This window comes from Saccopteryx bilineata, chromosome 10, assembly GCF_036850765.1.
Source record: "Saccopteryx bilineata isolate mSacBil1 chromosome 10, mSacBil1_pri_phased_curated, whole genome shotgun sequence".
NCBI classification, from domain to species: domain Eukaryota; kingdom Metazoa; phylum Chordata; class Mammalia; order Chiroptera; family Emballonuridae; genus Saccopteryx; species Saccopteryx bilineata.
In genome coordinates, this window is record NC_089499.1 from 11238138 (window position 1) to 11264870 (window position 26733).

Consider the following 26733-nt stretch of genomic DNA (forward strand, 5'->3'; position numbering starts at 1 on the left):
GGACTCCTGCCCAGCCGCGCAGACATCGCAACCCACGCCCGGGGCGTGTCACGCCTTCACGCTGAACCTCCTTGCCTCCGCTCGTCAGTCCTGTCTGCTACTCCCGCAGGAATCGAGCTTAGATCGCGAAGCCTCTTTGCACCTCGCGACGTGGGAATTACAAGCTCGGACCTCAAACCCACGCGGGTGAGAGACTGGGAATGGGAGGAAAATTGGGAAGCGCGCGCCCAGCCACACCTCCTCTGTACTGGAGTCGCAGCCCTTTAAGAACCACTTCATTCACTTGTGCGGACGGGCAGTGGAGGCGCGTCGTGATTGGTCCGTTCTGGTGCTGGTGTTGCGTAGTAGCAGCGAATGGAGGTTGAAGACTCGCGCATGCGCACCGTCCCCTACCTGCGCCTGGGCCGCCAGTGACCCGGGCCGGGTCCACGGTGTGGGTTAAGGTTGCGGAGGAGGCGGTGTGTGGATCGGCGGCGCGGAGGGAGGCGGCTGACTCCCGGGGGCCGCCGTCCGGGCGAGGTGAGGGCTGGCCGGCGGAGGTGGGCTTCGCGGCCCGTTAGCTGAGAGCAGGCGGGGTCAGGTGTGATGCAGGGCGGGCCTGGAGGTGGAGGCGATTCCGAGCCGGCCCCTCCCTCAAGCCCAGCCTAGCCCCTCCGGGCTTCATGGGGCATCCCGGAATCACCTGTCACTCTTCCTTCTGCCGGCTGCTCTGCGGACCCCGGACCGACCCCGGGCCGACCCCGGGCGCGCACCCGCGGGAACCCTCAGCTGATAGATGCGCGTAAAGTGCTGCGTCCTGTGGGAGGAGACGGGGTGTGTCCAAAAGAGAGAGAGGGCGATTATTTACTTAATTATCCGCAAAACTCTCATCGGAGTCTTGTTTCGTTTTAATAGCAAACTTCGCTTAGCGTGCCGATATTGTAAGATTTGGTTTACCAGATACTGGATGCACTGGACCAGCTTTTCGGAACATCAGGTGTAGTAGAAGGTGGTGTACTTTTCAGTGCATTGGAGGCTTACATCTAGATTTCCAGAACCGGAAGGATAAAGCACTCCCAGGGGAAAATTAGAATTGAAGAAATCAAAGCCACGAAAGAATATTATTACCAGTGATGAAAAGTAATTGGTGAGATTTGAGACATGGTCAGAAAGAAAAATAATAAAGCTCAGACCTGTGGGGAGAGTAAATATTAAATTTAACAAAGAAAGGAATTAATTCTGATTAAGATATTTTTAGCAAAATGAAAATGTAAATAGTTGAAAGTAGTTTAATATTGCTAAATAGAATTAAAATTGACCTAATAGCATTTGTTCTGGAAAAATACATTTTAGATGATTATGTTATAGCTCTAAGTGTTTGTGTTAGTTTTTACTCTTCAAAGAGCCTCAGAAATTAACTGTATCTGAAAGATGACTGATGGTCAGAGAGGAAAATCTACTTACTCAATGAGTAAGGAGCAATTGTACCAATCTTCTATTAACAGGTGTCTGCTTAATATTGAGTATTAGTGCCCTAGGAGGAGAAACTGTTTTAGAGAAATAGAGTAGCTGTAATACCAGAGATTGGATTTGAGAAGTCATAGTGTAGTCAGTGGAAAGATCATAGGCTTTCAAATATCTTGAGCAGTGAAGTTTGGGTTTGAATCCTGGCTCTACAACTTGGGCCTTGCAGCTACAATTTTCCCACATGTCTACTGTAGATTATATCTACCTCATATTATAGGCATAAAATAATATTATCAGTGTAAAAGTTTCCAGAACCGTGCCTGGCATATATTATTGCTATCCAGCTCAGTCCCCTAATCTTAGCTCTTAACAAATGACAGTTGACTTCTACCCCTTCTCCTGAGCCCATCCCCAAGAAAAATGGAACAGAGGAGCCTGTGTGGTCTACACATCTTAAGTCCTGTTGGTGAAGGTGAATTCAGTAAGGGTGACAGAACTCAATTTTGTTTTCTGTATTGTGAATATGAGGAGTGGGCAGTATGCCTTACGCGGAAAACTTGTATGCCAAAAGAAACTTATTTTGTTTGTTTAAATTACTATCTTGCAAGGCTTGTTTAAATTACTGTCATTTAATACTGTTTCTCAACCCTTTCTCTCTTTTGGAGGGAGGAGGAGTGTCCGTGGCAGGAATTTGGGAGTGAGTTAGGGTAAAGGGAAGAGAAAAGAACAGTGGGAATGGGGGTGGCCTCCAGGTAGGCACAGAGTCTGTGCTGGTGGAATGGGGATTATCTCCAACATGAACAGTTTATAAATAGAGCTGAGAAGAGGATTTAGGAAACGGGGGAGGCAGATTAAAATAGTTTTATCAAACCTAGTAATACCCCAGGTACTGTATATTTGATTACTATTTCAGTTTCTACTTTTATGAAATTCCATCTGTATAAACCCCTTTCTCCTTTTCTCTCCAAGTAGAAATTTTTTTTGTGAAAAAAATTGTCAAAAGGCAGGGTGGGCAAAAGTAGGTTTACAGTTGTGAGTGTGCAAAGCAGTTTATTCTTGTATTGTTATTATTATTTATTATTATTTTCAACGTGAACAACTGTAAACCTACATTTGCCCTGTACTTGGTAGGTCAGAATATGGTAAGATCTGCAAAGCCACAATTCTTGTTTCAGGGAACAAAAATAAGGTAGCCCCCTAGGTCATTCATTCATTCTTTCTGTAGTATTTATTGAGGACTTCCTAATATGTGGCAGGGATGGTACCAGATAACAAGGTCCACTGGACTGTAGCAGGAGCTGGTGAGACCTGGAAGACAGACTCGTGTCACTTTGTGAGCACTCTGAGGCTGCTTTTGTCCTTTTGTAATTCATAATATTTTTTTCTGTTAATTGTGGCATGATTTCCCAGATTCATTCCACTGCTTTCCTGTTTAAAACTAAATAGTGGTAATTTGCAAGCGGCTTTTATTTTAATGAATCCTGAGATGCTAGTACTGTCCAATTTGAAAATGTCACATAGTAATGGAACTGCTCACTATAAAACACATCCTTCGACATTCTTGCATAAATCATCAGAACTACAGTTAATTAGCAGGAAATGTTATTCTACTGGTAGAGATATTTAAAAATTACATTTGAACATAAAAAGTATGAGCATAATTTAAGTAAATGGTATAAAGACCTTAAATAAATACTTTTTATTTTCAACTTTGATTTTGAAAGAATTATAGTCACAGGAAGTTGCAGAGATGGTACAGAGAGGTCCCATAACCAGTGGTCCCCAACCTTTTTTGGGCCACAGACCAGTTTAATGTCAGAAAATATTTTCACGGACCGGCCTTTAGGATGGGACAGATAAATGTATCACGTGACCGAGACAAGCGTCAAGAGTGAGTCTTAGATGGATGTAACGGAGGGAATCTGGTCATTTTTTAAAAATAAAACATCATTCAGACTTAAATATAAATAAAACGGAAATAATGTAAGTTATTTATTTTTTCTCTGCGGACTGGTACCAAATGGGCCACGGACCGGTACTGGTCCGCGGCCCAGGGGTTGGGGACCACTGCCATATACCCTTCACCAAATTTCCCTCTTTGATTACATCTTACATAACTATAGTATAATATCAGAGCAAGGAAATTAACATTGTTATAAAGTGTGTAAAGTTCTATCACATGTAGATTTCTGCAATCACCATCACCATCAAGGTGCAGAATTATTCTGTCACAATTTTCCTCTTGCTGTCCCGTTACAGTAACTCCCATTCACCTCCTTCCCACCATCCCAAACCTTTGGCAATCATCTCTATAATTTTGTCATTTTGAGAATGTTATATAAAAGGATTCATACATATGTGACCTTTTGAGATAGGCTTTTTTCACTGAAATCCAGTGTTCTTGAAATCCTTCCAAGTTGTTCTTTGTTTCAACAGTTCATTCCTTTTTACTGCTGAGTAGTATTACATGGTATGAATGTACTGTTTTGTTTAACCATTCACTATTTGTAGGACATTTTGGTTGTTTCCAGTTTTTGGCTGTTACAAATACAGCTGTTATGAACAAATTGTACACAGGTTTTTGTGTGGACATAAATTTACATTTCTCTGGGATAAATGCCCAAGAGTGACGTCGATAGATCATTTGGTAATTGCATGTTTAGTTATATAAGAAACTGCCAAACTTTTCCAGAGTGACTACCATTCTACAGTCCTGCTAGTAATGTATGAGATCCAGTTTCTGCATGCTTGTCAGCATTTGATAATTGTCCCTTTAAAAAATTTTAGCTCTTATGATATGTAGTATTATCTCACCATGATCTTAAGTTCCATTTCCTTTAACAGCTAGGGACACTGAACATCTTTTCATGTGCTTATTTGCCATCTATATATCTTTGTTGGAGAAATGTCTGTTTGTGTACTTTGTGCATTTCTAACTGGATTTTTTTTTTTTTTAGTGTTGAGATTTGAGAGTTTTATAAATTCATAAATTCCAGATATCTAGAGTACATGATCAGATCTGTGGTTTACAAATATTTTTCTCCAAGTCTCTAGCTTGTCTTTTCATGGGCTTTTTGCAAAGCAAAACATCTTTTAATTTTGGTGAAATACAACTGACTGATTTTTCTTCTATGGATTGTGCTTTTGGTGTCTTATCTAAGAACTCTTCCCCAGGTCCTGAAAATTTTTCTCTTAGGTTTTTTTCCTCTTTTATGCTCTTACTTTTTACATTTACATTTATGATATGTTTTGAGTTAATTTTTATTTAAGAGGTGAGATTATCAAGATTTTCTTCCTCTATAGCAGCGGTTCTCAACCTGTGGGTCGCAACCCCGGCGGGGGTTGAACGACCAAAACTCAGGGGTCGCCTAAAGCCATCAGAAAATACATATTATGTATGTATTGGTTGAGAACCGCTGCTCTATAGATACCTTGCTCCAACACCATTTGTTGGAAAGACTGTCCTTCCAATGAATAGCTTTTGCATTTCTATCAAAAGTCATTTAATTGTACATGTAGGGTTACTTCTGGGTGCTCTCTTCTGGTCCATTGGTCCATGTGTTCATTCCTCTGCCTGCTGTAGCTATATAATAAGTCTTGAAATAGGATAGTGTGGTTCCTTCTACTTTACTGTTTTCAAAATGGTTTAGCTATTTCAGTTTTTTTGCCTTTCCATGTTAACTTTAGAATAATTTTTGTCTCTATCAATAAACGCTCTTTCATATTTTTACAAGAATTGCATTAAATCTATATATCAGTTTGGGGAGAATAAACACCTCTACTATGCTGAGTCTTCTAATCTATGAACATGGTATCTCTATTTATTTAGGACTTCTTTGAGTTCTTCCAGGAACATAATTTTCAGCATATAAGTTCTATACAGGCTCTATTAGCTTTAGAGCTAAGTATTTCATTTAAAAAAGTATACCTTTATTGAAATCACTTTTGGAATGATTGTAAATAGTACTTTTTTTTTTTTTTTATTTTATTTTTTTACAGAGACAGAGAGTGAATCAGAGAGAGGGAAAGACAGGGACAGACTGACAGGAATGGAGAGAGATGAGAAGCATCAATCATTAGTTTTTCATTGCGCGTTGCAACACCTTAGTTGTTCATTGATTGCTTTCTCATATGTGCCTTGACCGCGGGCCTTCAGCAGACCAAGTAACCCCTTGCTGGAGCCAGCAACCTTGGGTTCAAGCTGGTGGGCTTTTGCTTAAACCAGATGAGCCTGCGCTCAAGCTGGTGACCTCGGGGTCTCGAACCTGGGTCCTCTGCATCCCAGTCCGATGCTCTATCCACTGCGCCACCGCCTGGTCAGGCTAGTAGTTTATTTTTAATTTGGTTTCTACATGTTCATTGCTTGTATATAAAAATACACTTTTTTATGTTGATTGTATATCCTTCAATCTTATTGAACTCATTGTAGGAGGCTTTTTAGTAGGCTCCTTGGGATTTTCCATGTAGACAATTATATCATTTGCAAATAAGAGTAGTTTTGTTTCTTCCTTTCCTATCTATATACTTTTTACTGCTGTTTCTTGCCTTATTGTGCTGGGTAGAACTTCTAGTACTATTTCAATAGTATTGTTGAGCGCAAACATCCTTGTTCCTGATTTTAGAGGTAAAGCCTTACACCATTAAGTTAGATGTTAGCTGTAGGCTTTCTGTAGATCCTCTGTTAAATTGAGTAAGTTTCTCTCTATTCTTGCTTTGCTGAGAATTTTATCATTAATGGGTATTGAATTTTGTGAGATGCCCTTTCTGTATTAATTGATATTGTGTGACTTATATGATGGATTATATTGTTTGATTTTTAGAATAATAAGCCAGCCCTGGTCAGTTGGCTCAGTGGTAGAGCATCAGTCCAGCATGTGGATGTCTTAGGTTCAATTCCCAGTCAGGGCACATAGGAGAGGTGCCCATCTGCTTTTCCACCCCTCTCGCTTCTCTCTTGTACATGCTCTCTTTCTCCCCTCCTTCAGCTATGGCTCAATTGGAGTTGGCCCTTGGCGCTGAGGATGGCTCCATGACCTTTGCCTCAGGTGCTAAGAAAAGCTTGGTTGCTGAGCAATGGAGCAATGCCCCAGATGGGCAGAGCATTGCCCTATAGTGGGCTTGCCTGGTGAATCCTGGTTGGGGTGCATGTGGGAGTCTGTCTCTCTGCCTACCATCCTCTCACTGGAAAAAAAAATTAAGCCAACCTTGCATTCAGGAATAAATCTCACTGGTTATGGCATCTAATTCTTTTTATTATATTGCTGAATTCTAGTTACTAATATTTCTTAAGGATTTTTACATATAAGTTCATGAGGAGTATTGGTCTATAGTTTTCTTTGTCTTATTGTCTTTGGTTTTGATGTTAGGTAATATTAGCTTCATAAAATGAATTTGAAAATATTCACTCCTGGTTTTTTGGGGGGGGGTTGTTTTGTTTTTTTGTGGGTTTTTTGTTTTGTTTGTTTTGTTTTTCAGGGTTGCTGTTCGTTCCTTTTTAAACGTTTCTTAGAATTCTCAAGTGAAACCCTCTGGGCCTGGAGAGTTACTTTTCAGGAGTTTTAAAATGACAAATGAAATTTTCTTAATAGGAAATTCAGTTAAAGGATTGTTTAAATTAGCAATTTAAATTGGATATTTGTGGTTGTCTATGCTTTTTGAGGAATTCATTGATCTATTTTGTCTGTGTTGTCAGATTCACTGAGGAACAAAATGTTTGTTGCATCCACAGAAACACTTGCTCTTACCTAATTCGAGTGTGCTGATCTCAAATCTGACATTAGTTTTTCTCCATAAACTACAGTTTTTTGCAATTCAAGATTTTAGGTTTTCATCTTATTGTAAAATTTTCAACATTTAGTTTAACATAATGAAGTAGAATGTCTTCTTGGGTATCATCTTTGTGAAAATATAATAATTTATATAATGCACTAAATACACTAATACACTAAAAGATATTGCATCAGAATTTGTCTACAATTTCTAAATAGAACATATTAAAACACTTACTTTAATCATAAAATTTGCACAAAACTTATTTAAATTCTATTCAGGCAAAAATTTGCATTTGTAGCTCTTGCGTTTATGTATTTGTTGAGGACAATCTCATTTGATGCTCTAGTGGTCTGCTCATCACTAACAGCTCCAAGATTTTCGGGAAACTTATCAAAGTGACTGTTCAGGAAGTGAATCTTATACTCATGTTACATCCAATGTTGCGGAAAGCCAACAGCATCCTTTGAACCAGAAGTTCATAGTTTTCTGCTTTTTTGTTGCCAAGGAAGTTCTTTGTAACTGCCACAAAAGACTGCCATGCTGCTTTCTCCTCCTTATTCATCTTCCTGGCAAATTCTTCGTCATGAATGAGGGTTCGAATTTGAGGTCCATTGAATACACCTGCTTTTATCTTCTTGAAAGACAAGGCAGGAAAAGCAGAAATAATATGTTGAAAGCATTCACTTTCTCTATTCAAAGCCTGAACAAACTGCTTCACTAAGCCAAGTTTGATGTGAAGTGGGGGGAAAATGATCCTGTCTCAATTAACTACAGGTTCATTCACAATATTTTGCATCCCTACTTCCAGAGCTTCACGATTCGGCCACTTCTCCTATGTCCAGTGTTTCTCCCGAGCTCGGCTGTCCCACAAACGCAGAAAGCAAGGATACTTCGTGAAACCTCTCTGTTGTCCTAGCAGGAAATTTACCATTTTAAGATCCACACAAATGATCCAGTTATGCTCCTCATACTTCTGTCAGTTGAAGACAGTTTTTATGTCATTATAATCTTCTCACAGATGAGCTGAATAACCAGTTGGAACCACTGCATAAACATTACCGTTGTGTAGAGAACACATTTCAGACTCCATTTAGAGCTGTCAAGAAATAGCCGCCATTCTGTTGGACTGTAAGTGGGAACACCTAGCTGTCTGAGAAGACTACTGTTATCATGACAGTAAACAAAGTGTTTGTCTTTGGAAAAAAAGTCCACGAAAATTTGTTCACGCTTCCTGAAATGGGATACTTTAGTTGACTGGTGAAGTATATTCTTTTCTTGAAGCCTGGAGGTTAATAACTCAGCTGCTTTCTTTGATAGGCCCAAATCTCTTACTAAGTCATTCAATTCGGGTTGGCTAAACTGCTGAGGGGTTAATGACTGCTTGGCATCAGAAGAAGACCCTTCAGATTCTATAACCATTTTCTCTTGCATCTTGTCAAAATACACTTGATCACCATGTTCACTTTCTTCGTCCTTAGAAGAAATAAAACCATTGAAAACTGTAATTGGGAGTGTCTCAGAGTGTGGGATAGGTCGTATTACTGAAAGAATATTAGGATATGCGATAATATGCCATTTTTTCTTGCCAATGCCCTTTGTATGGATCAGACAGAAATAACAGTCACTGCTGTGATCCTTAGGTTCACGCCAAACCATAGGAATACCAAAAGGTATTCCTTTGCATTTTCCTTTTGTCCAGTCACGAAGCATTTCCTCACAATTATGACACACAACATGAAGAGCCCAATTCTTGTCTTGATCGCCAAGGGGAACTTGAAAATAGGCAATATATGCATGTGTCACAAATGATGAAATATTGCGCCTTTGACATTGAAGTGTGTAACAGCCACATATATATATAACAGAAGGTGTTAGGAGTATTCTTACATTTACACCTACTTGAAGAAGCCATGATTCAGTCTTAAAACAAAATAAGAGGGTGTTTTTATCAGATGATTTTTTACATTTAAAAACAACTACAATTATGTAAAAGTGATGTTTGTAAAACATTAATTGCCTTGTGGTTATGTTCAATCCAAGAGTCGTTGCCCTTTAACTCCAATTTAAAAACCAATGCATGCCATTAACTGTAACAAAAAGAAATTAAAATTGCATGAAAACTAGAGCATGCACCAAAAACCAGATTTCAGATTTGGAATAAGTGATGCAGAAATATATAGAAACAGTTCTAAAACCTCATGCAACAGAAAATGAAAATAAAATTGTTCCCCAGTGTTACGAATGTAGAGTTGTTTGTTATATTACCTTATTATTTCGATGTCTGAGATATCTGTGATACCCTATTTAATGCTTGATATTGGTAATTTGTCTCTTTTCTCATTTTTTCTTTGTTAGTTTTGGTAGAGGTTTGTCAGTTTTATTTATCTTTTCAAAGGACCCACATTTTCTTTCATTGATTTTTCTGTATTTCTCCTATCTCATTGCTGCCAGGTGGGAATAAAAGTCCAGGTCCCCCATTTGGCTTCTGTGACTCCCTGAGGGGAAGAGGCTGCTCATTGTGTTGGGCAGAGATGGGAATTCTGTATCCTGAGTGATACAGTGGGTGAGGTCGGCTCATTGCTGCCTGCAGCTCCCCACTTGGTCTTCTCTGACACTGCCCTGGCAGGGTGGGAAGTTGGGGGCACCTCGTTGTCACCAGGCAAGAGTAGAAGTCTGAAGCCCTCAGTGGACCTTTGCTGCTGGGCAGGTGATGGCTGCAGTTTCTCTGTGGTGTTTGGCTGGCGTAGAACACTGGGTTGAAAAGTTTTCTTTTGCTAGGCTGCACCCTTGGCTAGAGGGAGGTTTTTTGTTGTTGCTGGGGCTTGCTTTTTTTTGTATTTTGTCTACGCCCATTGGCATTTTTGGGTCGCTGTTTTCTCCAGCAGTTATTAGACTGGACATCCGAGGCCGAATGAAATGGAGCAAACTCACAGCCGTGTCGTTACCAAAGTCCCCCCACCCAGAACCTTATGTTTACTTCTGTATAAGGTCCATGGGGTTTGGTTGTATTTAATGGGATTAGAAAAAAAATACTTCAGTCTACCTTTCCAGAAGCAGAAATTCCCAGCTCGTTCTTTTCTGAGCAGTGGTCAGATCTCTGAGCACAGACTGTCTCATAATAAGACTAACCTGAATTCACACGCACCACATCCCTACAGTGTGCAAAGCTCCCAGGCAGCGTGAAGAACGCAGAGATGAGCGTTCTCTCTTTGTACTAATTTTTTTTCAGTCTTGAGAATACAGAATGCGTGATCACAAAGGAAAAGTGTTGTGGGTGTCATCTGTGTTCTTAGACTCTTGCAAGGCAGCATGTAAAATTCCTCCACCCCTCAGCCAGCTGCCTTCCTGTGCACTGACACACTCACATAATCACAGACACAAGTAGCAGTTAATGTCAGTGTCACTTTCATTTAAGCAGCATGAATATTTTAAAATATTAAAAATGGATGTGGGTTTTACTAGTTTGCAGTTCTACTAACTTGTAACTGAAAAACAGTTTTCATTCATCTTGAGTGCTGCTGTTTGAGGAGAAGCAGGTGCGGTCACCAGAAGGGGGAACTGGAAGCAGTAGAGCCCGGATGGGACGTCTGGATCCTCTTCAGAGAGTGGCAGAACCGGTTCTCACAATTGCTATCACTTGGAAAAGTCGGTTTTCTTTTTTATTGATTCAACCTGATACCTGGCACATAGTAGATGCTCCATAGAGATAGCGCCGAGAGGCCGTCTGGGGCCTGACAGTGGAATAAATGCATGCTGCTTTCTCTTACAAGAACATACAGTTTACTCGGGCCCCATACAAGCAAGCCTCTTTCTTATTTTACCGTGGGGGTGTTCCTGTCCTGTCTCTGACTCTCTTGGTATCGTTATTGTTCATTGTATTTTTTTTTAAAGCAAGTACTGTTCTTAGAAACATCTTTATTTGGTGTTCTTAAACACTTCTCTACCTGTGTTGCAGAATGGCTCTAACTGATGAACACTGTTCTCAAAGGTAACATGCAAGTTGAAGTTCTTGTTTAGACTCTAAGCCAGGCGTCCCCAAATTATGGCCCACGGGCCACATGCGGCCCCCTGAGGCCATTTATCCAGTCCTCTCCCCCCGCCCCCACGGCACTTCCAGAAGGGACACCTCTTCCATCAGTGGTCAGTGAAAAGAGCACTGTATGTGGCAGCCTCCAACAGACTGAGGGACAGTGAACTGGCCCCCTGTGTAAAAAGTTTGGGGACCCATGCTCTAAGCCCTGGTCACAAGTCTTCCCCTTATCTCTGTCAGGGCTTTGTGCCCTATAACTCTTTAAAAAAACTTTTTAATTAAGTAATTCAAACATACATAAAAGTATGGAAGATAATGTTATCAACCTCCATACACCCATTCCCTGATGTTTTTTCTGGTCCTAGAGGCCTTGGCATTGGCCGCACAGTGGGGGGGTGGGGGGCGTGGCCATCAGGTTCTCGCAGCAACTGGGCGGGCCTGTCAGTGGCTCTGAGAACAGTGGCATTGAACGTTTCCTTCTTGGGGCTTCGCACATTTTTACTCCTCTCTGGAAAGTGTGAGCGGATAGGACAACAGACTGTGTAGGATTGGTTGGTTGGTCGAATAAATAAGTTTTCTTTTTGCCTTTGTGTTTTTATACCACTGTAGCTCCTACATGTGTAAAACGGGTATAATCATTCATTCATCCATTTCCGACACGGTCTTCATTCTTAGAACTTACACATAGGCGGTGGAAATGATGTATCAGTAAAACAGGGGACAAAGGTAGGTTCTCTGGGAGTTTAGAGGAGGGAGAAGTACTTCTAGCTAGGCTAAGGCCTCATGGAAAGGGCAGATCAGAGACAGGCCTTGAGGTGGCTTTGGCTGTGGGGAGATCAGAAGAGAGGCAGATATGGGCGAAGAACACGAAGAGGCACCGAGGTGGCGAGAGGAGTATGCATCCCGGGGGCGCCCCTTTCCTGGCCCCGCAACAACTGAGATGCTGCCTAAGGTTGCATCCCTAGAGTTCTTGGGAAGAAAAGCCCCTTGGGGTAGAACCTATCCATATCCTCCCAAGCAGAGGAATGGATACACAGGATCTGTGAAACAGGATGTGTGTGTGCATGGAAAGACCCATTAAAACTGCAGTGGCCACTGCAGTTGTCCCCATTTTACTGATAAATCATTTCCACTACCTATGTTCTGATTTGCCAAAGGCACCGTGAGGGCTCCGAATCTGTTTCCTTTTGTTTCTTAATAGTGCTCACATACAAGGCCAAATAAGTATCTAGTGTCTTACTGTAATATAATTTGTTAAATAGCTTCCATCTATAGGAGCTCAGTCTTCACTTTGAACAGTGGCTCTGTATCAAAAATTTGTAGAAGTTCTGGAGGACATACTCTCTCAGTTGTATTTCTGCCCCGGGCTCTCCCTGCTACCTGCTTTAGGGTAGATGCTTCGAGTCCCTGCACTGCAGGTGAGGATCTGGTCGCTCAACTGCTCAGCACCTGCCTCCCTGGGTGACCTGGAACGCACAGGTCACTGGACCCCACCCCTGCTGCGTTGGCGTCAGGCACGCCTGGTCCCTTTGGGGTCCTCTTGCTAGCCATGTCCTGTTACCCACCATCATTGCTGTTGCTCCCGAGCCCTCTGGTCCTGCTTCCTTGCTTCTCTATTCCTTCCTCCCTCATCCTGGTCGGTTTAATTCTGGGAAACGAGAGATTCATTAGACTCTAAGGGAGATAGATTACAAGGAGAGAGGTGACAGGGAGAAAAATTGGGAGCGATGTAGCCATCGAGGGCAGGGAAGTAATTATAGCAGCCATGTTTGCGGTTAGAGTGGGGGTGAGGGTGAAACAGTGCACGTGTCAAGGGCAGGGTGTCTCTCCTCCGGCATCTGGCCCTCAGTAACAAGGTGACCTTGCTTCCCCAGGTGTCCTCATGACTTCTCCTGCGGACCATGTCCATGATCCTCTTTGCCTGTGTGGTCAGGGTGAGGGATGGGCTGCCCCTCTCGGCCTCCACTGACTTTCACCACTCCCGAGAGTTTCTGGAGTTCAGGAGACGGCTCAAGACTTTAGCCTTGCGACTGGCCCAGTATCCAGGTCGAGGTTCTGCACCCGGACGTGACTTCAGTATACAGTAAGCAAACGTGTTCACTTTTCTAGAATGTTAGCGAAGGTTGGGTTACTTGTAATCATACGTTGAGCTAACATTATGCTGATCACGTGGTGTGTTAAAAGTGGCTCTCCCGTCAGATGGTGCTTGGGGGTTGTGCGTATTGACAGCGCAGCGGGGGGCGCCTCCAGCACTGCCGCTGCACCTCTGCCTTTGTTGGTGCAGCGTGGCCACCGGGGCCGCTCCAGCCAGTTTTCAGGACTTTAGGAGCTTTTTCTGGACAAGATGCAGGGATGGGATCAAGGTGAGGAGGGAAGAGACACTAGGTTAAAATGGCAGGGAAGGAAGAGGAGAGTGAGAAAGCCAGGAAAATGGGAATAAAGACTGAGATCTTACCTTCATGGTTTGCTTTTTTAATCTTTTCACTTAAAAAAAATTTTTTTTAATTACCTACCGGGAACAGGGCAAAGAAAAATGAGCACAAGGAGGATTCTCGTCTCCCAGAGAAAACTGAGACTTTTTCCGTACAGGTGAACAGGCCCACGGCTTATTGTGTAGTTAAGGAGTTGAAGTACTTTCCTAGGGTTGCCATAAAAATGACCACAAACTGCCTTAAAACCACAGAAATGTTTTCCCTCACAGTTCCGGAGGCCAGATTGTCTGGAATCGGAGTCAGCAGGGCTGTGCTCACTGAGGCTCTAAGAATCCTTTCCGCCTCTCTGCCACCTTCTGGTGGCTGCCGGCAGCCTTTGTCAGTCTGTCTTACAGAGGTGTTACTCATTCTCTGCCTCCTGGTCACATGGGCTCCTTCCTTGTCTCTGTGACCAAATTCACACCAGCCATTGGATGAAGGCCCACCCTAAGCCATTGCGCCCTAATCCATTGTGACCTCATTTCATCTTGATTACATCTAAGAAGACTATTTCCACATAAGGTCATATTCACTGATACTAGAGCTAGGACTTCAACACATCTTTTGGGGGGACATAATTCAGCCCAAAATAGGGGTCCTCTTTCAAATAGAGACACCTTCATCCTAGAGCAGGGGTCTCAAACTCAACTCAGCATGTGGGCCACAGAGCAAGATCACAGCCATTTGGCGGGCCGCACTAGGTCTACAAAAGGCAACTGTTTCGCAACACTTTTCTCACTGCAGTTGAATACAAAAAAAAATCAGTACAACAAGCACAATCGTACATGCAGTTTACTCAGTGTCACAAAACGACCAGAAACTGTAGTTCGCATCACAACTGCTGTTAACTAAGCTAATATCTAGCTAGGATGCTAGAGAAATGAAAAATACAAGTAGGCCCCTAGGCTTACTTAATTTTATCCAAAATATTTTGAACTTCGTGGATTAGCCTGCGGGCCGCACAAAATTGTTCAGCGGGCCGCGAGTTTGAGACCCCTGTCCTAGAGAGACTTAGGCCCTGTTGGGAAATTCCTTGTATAAGGAGCAGGTCATCCTTTATTAAAAACTGGAAATGTTTTTATATAAGGAGAGACTTTCAATTACAAAATAGTTGGTAGATACATCATTATGACCTAAAACCTCTCCGGCCAGAAACACCCAGAAATATGAGAAAATATATACATAATTTTTTTAAAAAGTGTAGCTGTGCTTGAAAGAAAGAAGTCGCAAGGTGCCACAGGTCAGGGGGAGCAGAATGTCAAGGGGGTCAGTGTGTGAGCCGACGCCGAGGCTCCCGGGTAACCGGTCGTGGTAAACTCAGGGTTTGAGTTTTGGCACCCATGATGGGAGAGGCCTTGAGCTTACCAGAGTGAGGTGTTGGAGTAATACTCCAGCATAAAGGAAGGGAATCTTGTCAGGCCACAGCCCTAGTGCAATGATCGAAGAGAAATAGTCTGCCCACCAACACGGGGCTGACTCCACTCCACTCGGCTTTGAATGGGAAGAAAAAAAAGAGAATCTCACCTGAGCGATTAAAACACCAGTACCGTGCCTCACATCAGATGGGAGTTTGAGTTTATACTTTATACTCCCCACAGTCCAGGAGTTCCCAAGCCAGGGCTCTAAGTGATGATGTGCATGGAACAGCGGGCCACAGAAAATGCAGCACCCTCAGGGAGGAGCACGCCCCAAGTCAGGCCTCGAGGGAGCCGACCGAAGCAAGCAGGCTCCGCAGAGATGAGCTCTCAGCTACAATGGCGCACCCTAGAGGAGACACCCCACAATGAGGGGAGTCTGTAGACACCACAGATAAGGGAACTAGCGTCCCCGGACTGGACACGACAGCATGATAGCCTGGAAAGGGATAGGTTTTGTTTCCGGATGCCAGCATGAGTTAAGGTTAGAAAGTCTGTTGATGTAGATTAAAAAGGAAAACCATTTTCTCTAAGATGCGGAGGAGTCTCACGCTGCTTCTCTCTAAAGGAACACGCATCCTCAGGAGAGACAAAGGAAGAGTGATCACACACTGTCGGTGGCAAACGCCACTACCCATTTTAGAGGAAGTGTACAAAAGGCACAGTCCCTGGTAGGTCTAGCCAAGAACACAGTGTATATGCTACAAACAGCGCCAGGACGGTGCAAGGCCAGCCAACTCCAGAGTCGGGGCGAGGTTGTGTCTGGGTGTGGGGTGGGACTCCATGGGTCTGTTCCTGGTAATGTAGATGTCTTCCTTTTGTTCCAGTTTTTCTTCTTCAGGGGATGTGGCCTGCATGGCCATCTGCTCCCACCGGTGCCCAGCAGCCATGGCCTTCTGCTTCCTGGAGACCCTGTGGTGGGAGTTCGCAGCCTCCTACGACACCACCGCCATTGGCCTGGCCTCCAGGCCCTATGCCTTCCTTGAATTTGGTTTGTAACCCTCCTTCTATTCACTGTTCCCCCCTGTGGCACGTGCAGATTTGTGGTTTAGATTTGGCTTTGGCCATCAAGGGAAGTCTGTGGAAGTGCCATAAAATGTCACTGGAGACAGCTGCACATCATAACCTTTCACAGTGACGGAAGAGGCCTGGAAAGTGGGGGGTTTAACACTGGCTGTCATCTCTCCAGAGCCGGGGGAGGGCGGAGGAATGGCGAGACCCACACAGGCTGTTCGCCACAGCCCTGGGTGGAGGGGTCAGCAAGCTGTGGCTCATGGGCCAGAACCTGGTTTTATAATAACGTGGACCACGGTCACGTTCAGTCCTTTGCGGGTAGCCTGCGGCTGCATTGACCGGTCACCAGCAGAGTGGGGTGGTTGTGCCAGAACCGTGTATGGCCTGTAAGCCTAAAATATTTACTATCTGGCCCTTTAAGAAAAGTTTGCTGACTCTGCTCTAGACCTGCACGACTCAAAGCGTGCTGCATAGGCTTGTCCTTCCATCATTAGGTAAATTCAGAAAGGGAGAATAAGTAATAGGAAGTTCTTACCGTAATCTGACATTCCGGCAGTATGCTTTATTGTATTTTATCAGAGCATCGGTCTGCAAGAGTTTAGAGCTAAGAAAAGACTGGTCCTTCAGTCTGGGAAGCCCCGCCCTGGAAGAGGACAGGCTTTCTAGGTGCTGCCCGAGGCCTGGGGCTGTGGGGGGGCGGGGCTTTGGAACACAGCACCGTAATCGTAATCGGAGTGGAAGCCCTGTTTTCTCAAGTGTGACCCCAGTCGTTTTGAGCTCTTGGGAGAACGGGAGTAGAGCTGGAGTGGAGGACATCTGTGGTCTCTGTGTCAACAGCTGCAGGCTCTGATGCTCCTGAGTGAGGGGCTGGCAGCCTCTGGTACTGTGGGGCAGCTGCAGGGCCAGCGTCTGGAAGTGTTGCCGCTCATGCTTTCTGGCTGCAGCCATCACCCTCACCTCCTGCCCTCACCCTCACGGTCCCTCAGGCGGTCTCCTGGGGAACTCCCCAGTGTGCAGGCCCCAGCCTGGTAGGCCTGTGACAGAGACATCGAGTTCTGCCCCCGAGTCTCCCTGTGAGCCCCAGTCAAACAGCCACTCTCAGCCCAACTTCTTCCAGTGACGGGGCCACTCTCAGCCCAACTTCTTCCGGTGACGGGGCCACTCTCAGCCCAACTTCTTCTGGTGACGGGGCCACTCTCAGCCCAACTTCTTCTGGTGACAGGGCCACTCTCAGCCCAACTTCTTCCAGTGATGGGGACGGCTGGCCCCGAACAGGCCGCAGCTGCAGTCCCTTGCTTTGTAACTGGTGGCCTGTGTTCTTTTCTTCCCTCATCTCTGTGTGTGCCTTCCTTCTAAGGTGGCTTGCTTGACCTGATAGATCCTGCCCCAGCACCATTTTGCTCCTTATTGACTAAAAGCAGAATAGGAGTAAAATTATTAGACTTATATAAGTGATTTTGCTTTACCAGTATATATGCAACTTCACTTCCAGTACTTATTAAAACTTGGTAGTGAATTAATGTTAACATAAATAAAAGAATTAAAACTAATGCCATTCAAATAGATAATCCCAGTTTACACGACATATTCATAGTCATTTGTAATTTTTTTTTTTTCACACGCCTTGAGATGATCAGGTCAAGAATAATTGTTCTATTTACAGCAAAATGGTGGGATCTTGATAACATGATATGAAGCGAAATAAGTAAATCAGAAAAAAACAGGAACTGTATTATTCCATACGTAGGTGGGATATAATAGTGAAACTAAGAGACATTGATAAGAGTGTGGTGGTTATGGGGGGGAGGGGGGAATGGGAGAGGGATAGGGGGTGGGGAGGGGCACAAAGAAAACAAGATAGAAGGTGACAGAGGACAATCTGACTTTGGGTGGTGGGTATGCAACATAATTGAACGACAAGATAACCTGGACTTGTTATCTTTGAATATATGTATCCTGATTTATTGATGTCACCCCATTAAAAAAATAAAATTATAAAAAAAAAATAATTGTTCTCATGTTTTAAGCTTAGAAATATTCTCGGGTGTTGCCCAGGATTATACTATCACAAGTGGCCAAGCTAAGAACCAAGTCCTTACCTCCTGACCGCCTTGTCCCTGAGATTCTAGAGGTGTTGCTGCCTTCTCTGTGTAGACAGACAGCCTATCACATTTTAACTACTTGGCCTTGAAGAGATTGATGAGCTAGTCATGACAGGTAGGAAACATTTGACCTTCGTGTATTCCTTGACACTCGGGAGAATCTGGCGGACCTTAGCTTGCTTGGCAATGCAAAGTTCATTTTGTTTATCGTCTCACAACATCCCTTGCGATGCAGATGCTCAACTTGGGTTGCTCTCTTTTTGCAGACAGCATCATTCAGAAAGTGAAGTGGCATTTTAACTACGCGAGTCCCGCGCAGATGCAGAGCAGCTTAGAGAAGATTCAGGAGGAGCTGGAGCGGCAGCCTGCAGCGGTCCTCCCTGTGGAGGACGCGGATTTGGGGAGTGGGGTGATGAACGGGCACGCGCAGACGCTCTCGGAGCCTGGTGAGTGGCCTGCTGCTCGCGGGGGTTGACGGAGAGGAGGGGGCATCATGTACTTCAAAGGGGCACTGATTTCTTTCCCTAGGAACGTGGTGTTGGGGGGAAGGTGGCGAGGTATAAAACAGGTGGGGGAAGATATGGACTGATCTTGTTTCCGGGTGGCTGTTATAGAAGCTTGACCATTATGACAGTGAGTTGATCTGAGGGAGGTGGCTCTTAGGATGAAATTCAGCAGTAGAGCGACTTGGCAGATTGTTTTCTTAACCAGGGTAAAATCTACACTGAGGTTTCAATGTTGTAAATGAGATTCATTCTCTTTTGCTGGATGTCACTTACACAGATTTGTACATCCAGGTATCTCTCTGTCTTTCTATTTTCTATCTTTTTTTCCTTTGACAATGAATCCTCATCTCATCACTTAGTGAAACCTGGCAGAGCTCCCCTGAGAGCCCCGCCCTCCTTGATGGAGGTGGGAGGGCTGTGGGTGAGAGTGGGCGGGGCCAGATTCTGGTGCTCTCTCCTGGTTCTCCCGTGAGACCCCGGGACATCCCTCTATCCCTGGGAATGTTGGAATTTTATCTGAAGAGTGAGGTGTTACTGAGTATGATCACAGTGCCCTGGCGTTGTGTGACGGTGGGCGATTAGCCACTCAATTGCCTAGCATATAACAAGCATGGTTATTTGCATTCCTTGTTTACAGTGACACACAATTAAACCAATTTTTAATTGAAGTCGGTATTTACATTGTAAGAATTTTGGAATGGTGTAGAGCTGAATTTTGCTCTGAAAGAACTGTCTATACTGTAACAGTCTAATTATTTTCACTGTTTTTACTAAACTCATGCTTGAATTTTAAAAATTGCATATTAAAAATGTTCCTGTTTTTTACGTAACTTTGTGTTTTAATTTAATGTTTCAACCAATAAATTCCTGGATTAGCTTTTATGCCAATCAGTAACTTGTAAGTTATGTCAGGGAATGAACTTAACTTTTGTGGAAGGAAGACTGGGTTGAACCCCATGTTTCTTTGCCTTCTCTGAGGACGGGGAAACTTTGTAATGTATGTTTTGTTTTTTAACCACTTAGATGAGAGGAGCAAATCCAGAAAGTGTCAACTTGCCTATCTCTCTAGGACATTTTACTGTGGTTTGACTCACCCTATTGTCCTGAGGCTAGAATCTTTACAGGTAGCATGTTCCGTTCTAACAGGAGCTTTGACTTGCTCAGTGGAAACTCTAACACACTAACAGTAGGCCTCAGTGGGGTTGTGGCTAGACATTTGTGTGTGCCCGTGTGCCTGTCTGTGGATGCGGGTGTGAGAAATGGAAGGACAAGAAAGGATGATTTAGAGAGAGCATAGCAAGAGAATGGTGAGACACAATTCAATTTTATGAACCAGAATCAAATCGTTATCTTTCAACAGAGAATGATCACTTGTTCCATTAGAGTTCTGGAAACAGCTGGCAGCATAAATAATCAGCGTTCCCCTCTCCCTCCCAGTTATTTTAGAATTTTACAAATTGCGTGTCCTGGGAGTTGCTGTGGAAGCACCTTTGACACAGAATATTATCCTTGTCAGGAAAAGAGTGGGGGGCATTTTACAAGCTGAGGCTTGATGTATGTAATAGAAATGCTTTCAGAAGCTGATGACTAATTTACAAATAAAGCCATAAATTGCTTTAAATCAAAAATTGTCAACCCTATGGACATTTTGTACCAGATAATTCTTTCTTTGTTGTGGGGCTGTCATGTGCATTGTAGGATATTTAGAAGCATTCATCCCCTCTACCCAGTAATGCCAGTAATGTGCTGTCCCCAGTTATGACATGCAAAATGTCTCAAGACCTTGTCACAAGTCCATTGAGGGGCCATATTGCCCCTGGCCGAGAACCACTGCTTTAAATAGAAAGGAATAAACACTTGAAAAACCTGTGCTTGCTCAGAGAAGGAGCTCTTTCTAGAAGGAGCCCACCTGGGATGCCCAGATCCATTCTGTCCTTCATTTCCTGCCTTTCATTCTAACTACAGCCGCTTTGTAAAGTAATCTGTGTGTTTAGCATAACCTCTCATTAGTGGAGGTCTGGTTAGTGTCTTGCTTATTTTTCCTTCATGTAGAAATTATTTTCACTAGACACTTATTCATTTTTTTATTGTGAAGCTCCTAATCTCCGAATGGAACCAGTGACAGCCCTGGGCGTCCTCTCCCTCGTTCTCAACATCATGTGCGCTGCTCTGAACCTCATTCGTGGAATCCACCTTGCAGAACATTCTTTACAGGTGACCTTTTCCCTACAGTTCAAATGGAAGGGCATACAGTGGAAGAAACAAATGGGGATACATTTCATTTATAAGGCTATTTATTATGCACTAAGGTTTGAAAATTCAAATACAATTTTTATTTCTAATTTTACTCGTTATAGTAAGTTGAAAAAATATGAAACTTGCTCTTTTGTATCTGTTTTTCTAAGAAGCCAAACGGGCCTTGGGGGTGAGAAGTGGACAACAGGGACATATGGCCACCCTGTGGTCCTTAGGACCTCAGAAATCACTTCCAGGGCTGGATTCTTCACCCAGGGCAAGAGTTTGATTCTAGACTTTAAGGCTCAGGCTCTTTGTACCTGGGAAAAGCTGCCTCCTAGTCTGGTTTATATCATGCAGCCCTGGCCAGTTGGCTCAGTGGTAGAGCGTCGGCCTGGCGTGCAGAAGTCCCGGGTTCGATTCCTGGCCAGGGCACACAGGAGAAGCACCCATCTGCTTCTCCACCCCTCCCCCTCTCCTTCCTCTCTGTCTCTCTCTTCCCCTCCCGTAGCGAGGCTCCATTGGAGCAAAGATGGTCCGGGCGCTGGGGATGGCTCCTTGGCCTCTGCCCCAGGCGCTAGAGTGGCTCTGGTCACAACAGAGCGACGCCTTGGAGGGGCAGAGCATCGCCCCCTGGTGGGCGTGCCGGGTGGATCCCGGTCGGGCGCATGCGGGAGTCTGTCTGACTGTCCCTCCCTGTTTCCAGCTTTGGAAAAATACAAAAAAATAAAAATAAAAAATATATCATGCAGAGACTACCCCTCTGTGTCCCCGTCAAAACCTGTATCACGAGGAAGTCGACTGTCCAGCCCGCTCCTCTCAAAGCACCTTTCTAGTTCAGTGTTTTTCAAATACTGCTTTTTAATTGTGAAGTATTTCAAATACTTTTTTAAAGTATAGAACCATCATGAGCATAAACAGATACACACTACTTTTAAAGATAGAGCCAGAATGCTCATGCCCAGGTCCATGGTGGCCAGAGCCGGGAGCATGGCTGCTGTTGAATCTCGGGACCGACGCAGGCTGGCCTGTTGGCACGGGCAGCAGGCCTGTGCTGTAAGAGCGGTGACCGCCTGTTCCACATCCCGTCTTTGGTCAGTGCGTGGTGTGGTTCCCACTCCTATTGCTTATTCTCATAACCTGTTACTTACCGATGTCTGTACACACTGGAACCGGTGCCTGGCCAGCAACATGGTGAGGACGTAGTCCTGCCTTGGGGGCACTAAGGAGGTGGCAGTACCTGGGGATGGGAAGAATTAGGGAGAGCTTAATATTGACGGAGAAGTGGGATTTTGAGAGGTGGTGGGTTGTTGGGGGCATTTCAGGTTGAGGGGTTAGTCTACGGCCATACCACCCTGAACGCACCCGATCTCGTCAGGTTGAGGGCTTGGCACAGATGCATGGGCACAGGCAGGGGCATGGTGTGTCCAGGTCACTGAAAACGATTGCACGTCAACCCTTGTTCTGAAACATTAACAGGGACTTGAGTCTCTCCCAGCCAGGGATTTGGTGCTATCGACCGGACCAGACCGAAGGAGGAGTAAGGTGCTTTGTGCCACAGTGTTTCTGTTCATCTAAATATTCCTTTTGTCTTCCTCCTATTTGTTTTAGGTTGCACACGAGGAAATTGGGAATATTCTGGCTTTTCTTATTCCTTTCATAGCCTGCATTTTCCAGGTGGGTGAAACGTTGGTATTTTGGGGAGTGGGTTAAACTCATGGCCTTATTTTATTATTTTTGTTGGAACCATCAGCAAGTTTCTAGATTCTATTTTTGTTCCACCAGGCCTTGGTTCAAATCATGGGCAATGCCAGGCTCTTAGTGGAAGGACCCTAGGCCCTTCCTGCCCACTCCTCCCATTTAACAGAGAAAGAAGTTTGGGCTCAGCAAGGAAAAGCCACTTGCTCTGGGCCGCAGGGCCATCCACAGGGACAGAACAGAAACAAGACTTTGGATCTGACTCCCAGGGAGGGCGGGGTGGGACCGCAGTAGGGATTGGGTTGGGCCTGACTAGTGTGAGGCAGGGTCTTGTGTCCTGCTTATTGTTGGACAATCCAAACACAGAAATGTCCTGCAGATGTCATACCTGTGTATACATATGTGTTTCTGAAACACAACTAGGTAAAAAAAAATGTTGTTTTTAATAGTTATATTGTCTAATTCAAATCTGTCCTTAGGAAATGAAACATGTAAAGCCAGTAGCCGCGGCCACCATCACAGCCGCCTGGCCAATGCAGGTTCACATTTAATTCGGATCGATCGTAAAGAAACTGCGGAGCCAAAAACTGGTGGACCATCTTCCTTTATTCTAGACTTGTACTGACCAACGAGTGAAAAACAAACACTGGGCACCAAAACCCATTCTTTCCGGTTTTCTCCTAGAATCAAAGGCTTCCACCTCACCAGTCTTATTCATCTCTGTTCCCCATCTCCTTCTGCACAAACTGGCTTCTCATACAGCACTCCACCATTTTGGCTGCCTCTTCTCCTCCACGTGGCCTCTCAGCCCTGCTACAACATGGGCTCCTCCTCTCTGTAAGAACAGGGTCACTCTCTCCCAACACACATTAGCATAACCGAGCCCCTTCCCAAGCAGGAAGGACAATTAGCTGTATCATGTGAGAGCATCACCTCCTGAGAGCAGCGGCCATCTTTAACAGTAGGAGTGAGCAAAAAATAACTTACCTGCGCGACAAAACAAAAATTATAACATTAACTGGAGAGCTTTGGTTATTATTTAGCTATTTTCAGATAAGCTGTCTACATAAGGGGCGGCATAAAAAGGAGCTTGTCCACCTTTTTAATTCTAGTAAAAACCCAACTCTAATTCTCTTTCTTTGCCCTCCACATGGGCTGGGAGTTTAGTACTTTCTCTTAAGGCCTAATTTTTTGTTTTAATTAACATTTCTGTTCTTAGGGCACTTCCTGTCTCTTCCACACACATCCTAAAATGGTCCATTTTTTAGAATTGCATGAGTATGCAAAAAGAAATTTTCAACCCCAAATGGAAAACGCACTCATTTTTTAGGAACAAGTCTCCAAATCCTTGGGTGTCGTCCGAGTTTGCTGGAAGTTTCCAGCAGCTGCATTTCAGGGCGGGGCGGGTTGTTGAATCCCCTCTTCATTCCCTCAGCTGCATTATTTATCAGCTCTTTCCATGGGGACCCCCTCCCCTTACTGTCACCGAGGTTTTGTCAGATGGCAGATGGCTCTCTGTTTTGAGAATGTGCTTTTTTAAAAAAAAACATCAAACCAAAAAGCTGTTTCCACCTTTAGCAGAACAGGAACGGCCTCTTTTCCATGTGATAGCCCTTCACAAGTGTCAGTCCCTCTCCCCGCTGTGAGGCCTTCTGTCTCACGGGTGCCTGGCAGACACGACAAGGGAGAGGGCTCGGGACCAGTAGTCCCCTATGTGACTGTAACTCGGGGAGAGCTCCAACAGTAAAAGCACAGCCCCTCTCACTGGCTCTTCCGCCTGTCAGGACCCCTGAGGGAAGAAGTCATCTGGAAGTCAGGCGGTCTTGTCAGGCTGTCCTGACCCGGCTGGCAGTCTGCCCCTTCCGTCCATCTCTTTCCCTGCAACCGCAGCCTGGGCATTTCTGTCTCTATTTCCTAATCTTCTTTCAAGAGCGTCGTGTCCCGATTCCTCCTGTGGTACCTGCGTACTTCTCCTTTCTCTCCCAAATCTCCGCTTTCATCCAGTGGTTAACCGCAACGTGCCAGCGAGTCCCAGCCTCATAAGTAACGAACTCAGTGTACTAAGCTAATGTGTGTAAAATGACAGCGTGCGTGGCAGGTGCGAGAAGTGCATGTGGCATCTGACCCGTGGCCCGCTGACTGCGTCTGATGGGACTCCCCCTCCCGGTGTCATTTCAGTGTTACCTGTACCTGTTCTACAGCCCCGCCAGGAGGACGAAGGTGGCGCTGATGCTGCTCTGCATCTGCCTGGGCAACCTGTACCTGCACGGGCTGAGGAACCTCTGGCAGATCCTCTTCCACGTGGGAGTGGCCTTCCTGTCCTCCCACCAGATACTGACGAGGCAGCTGCAGGAGAAGCAGTCTGACTGTGGCGTGTGAGCAGTGGCGCCTTCCATCTTCATCGAGGGCTCACCTGCGTTTCCCTTTCGGCTTCTCGACTTCACCTCCAGTTTCCATCCTCGAAGCTCCTTTCGACCAAACTGGACTGCCAGCGAGACTTGGGGACATCAAATAGGTGCAGCTGGAGGACATCAAATGGGCTTTCTCCCTGGGCCCATTCTGGCTGGCTCTCTGCGTCGGCACGTCCGCCTAAGACAGCAGGCGCCGGGGCCTCAGTGCCGAAGGAGCCTTCGCGGGAGATCGGAATGGGATAATTTCGGTCTTTTAGACCGAATGACGCAATAAACCACTAGATTCAGTAACACTAGTTTTAGTTACTGGCAGTTGTCTCCAAGGAACCACTTTAAAACCCACATCAGCTTCTCAGTCTCTGTGTGACTTGGTTAGTTTTTTAGAGGGTCAGTACAGGGTGAGTCAAAAACTTAGAAATACAGTTTATGAATATAAGCAAGACAAATTTTGTTTACATTTTTTGATAACTTAGGTCCAGTATGATACCTTTAGAACAGTGAAATGTATTTTGGATAGAAACTGAAATGATCTTCATTTAGGGTAAGGCCAGACCAGCAGAGAAAGCAGCTAAGAAAGCTCAGTTTATCTATCTTACGGACAGCCTTTTACGGTGGTGGGGCTGTGTGGGTACAGAAATGTTCTGTATTTATTTGCAGGGTATTTCTGAATATTTTAAAAATTAATTGGAACAATCAATGCTACTCGATCATAAGCTTCTAAGCCTGAGCAAAAAACGAGGATGTCAGGCTGCCTAGCAGTGGGCCGCAAACTAGATCCCCACGGATTCCCAGGGTGGCGCTGCCCAGACGCAGGTGGGAGTGGCCATCGCAGGTGGGAGGGGCCACGCATCAGCCCCACAGGGCAGCCGAGCTCCTGTTGTTTTAACGATGATGAATACCCGAGCCTGTGTACCTGTTCCTGGAAGACCTCTCAAATTAATTTCTCACACCTTCACCTTTCCCAGTCACCTTGATTAGATGGAGGGGCTCATTTGTTGTTGTTTTTTATGAACAGGACTTAAATAGATGTTAACTTTTTCAAAGTTTTATAAATATGTAATTAACTCTGTGCTCTGAAAAATTCCTTTTCTTTCTCTCATTGTCAAAATATCGATTGATCGTAGTTCTCCAAAATGTGGATCTGAACCAGAACCCGTAGGTTGTCTGGTACCGTTCAGGAGGCCATTTTGGATTGTCTGTGGGCTGTTCTTAGTAGAGGTCTGGAATCTGAATACTCAAGCGGGATCGCACAGAGTACTTGGGGTTGAATTACGTAGTCTTGGTAAGTTGCAAAGTCCTATTTTGATAGTTTTTAAAAGTTGGAAACCATTGCAAGAGCTATTGAGCATGTGGGGAAAGCAGAACATCGTCGGAGTGAATTAGGTTGGACGTGGTTATTGCGGTGGTGTTTCTGTTACTGAGCTGCTCTGGTGTCCCTTTAAGGAAAACGAGTGCGTGTGCTGGGAACTGCTGGGGAAATGTTGCCAGAGTTCATTTTATTTTCTTAGAATAGAATTTTCTATTTTTAATCAAATAAAATAATCTGGATATGAAGGTTCTATTGGCAACATCTGCAGATGGAAACTTCAGGGCCGTCTCTCCCTTGATTTTGGGTCTGCATCATTTTCTGCAC

At 44.6% G+C, this 26733-nt stretch overlaps 1 protein-coding gene across 3 annotated transcripts; it reads left to right on the plus strand.

The window, feature by feature from the left end:
• SEC22C (SEC22 homolog C, vesicle trafficking protein) lies at positions 1-26169 on the plus strand. Of its 3 annotated transcripts, none has more exons than XM_066244485.1 (7): positions 1-186; positions 13123-13331; positions 15962-16125; positions 18517-18696; positions 20852-20970; positions 22603-22668; positions 24868-26169. In XM_066244485.1, the coding sequence occupies exons 2-7, from the start codon at positions 13150-13152 to the stop codon at positions 25066-25068; spliced, it is 912 nt and encodes a 303-aa protein (XP_066100582.1). In that variant the 5' UTR covers positions 1-186; positions 13123-13149; the 3' UTR covers positions 25069-26169. The 3 variants fall into 3 exon arrangements, with proteins under 3 accessions (XP_066100582.1, XP_066100581.1, XP_066100583.1); XM_066244484.1 differs by lacking the exon at positions 1-186 and adding an exon at positions 370-519; XM_066244486.1 differs by lacking the exon at positions 1-186 and adding an exon at positions 612-813.
• Positions 26170-26733: the final 564 nt, after the last annotated feature.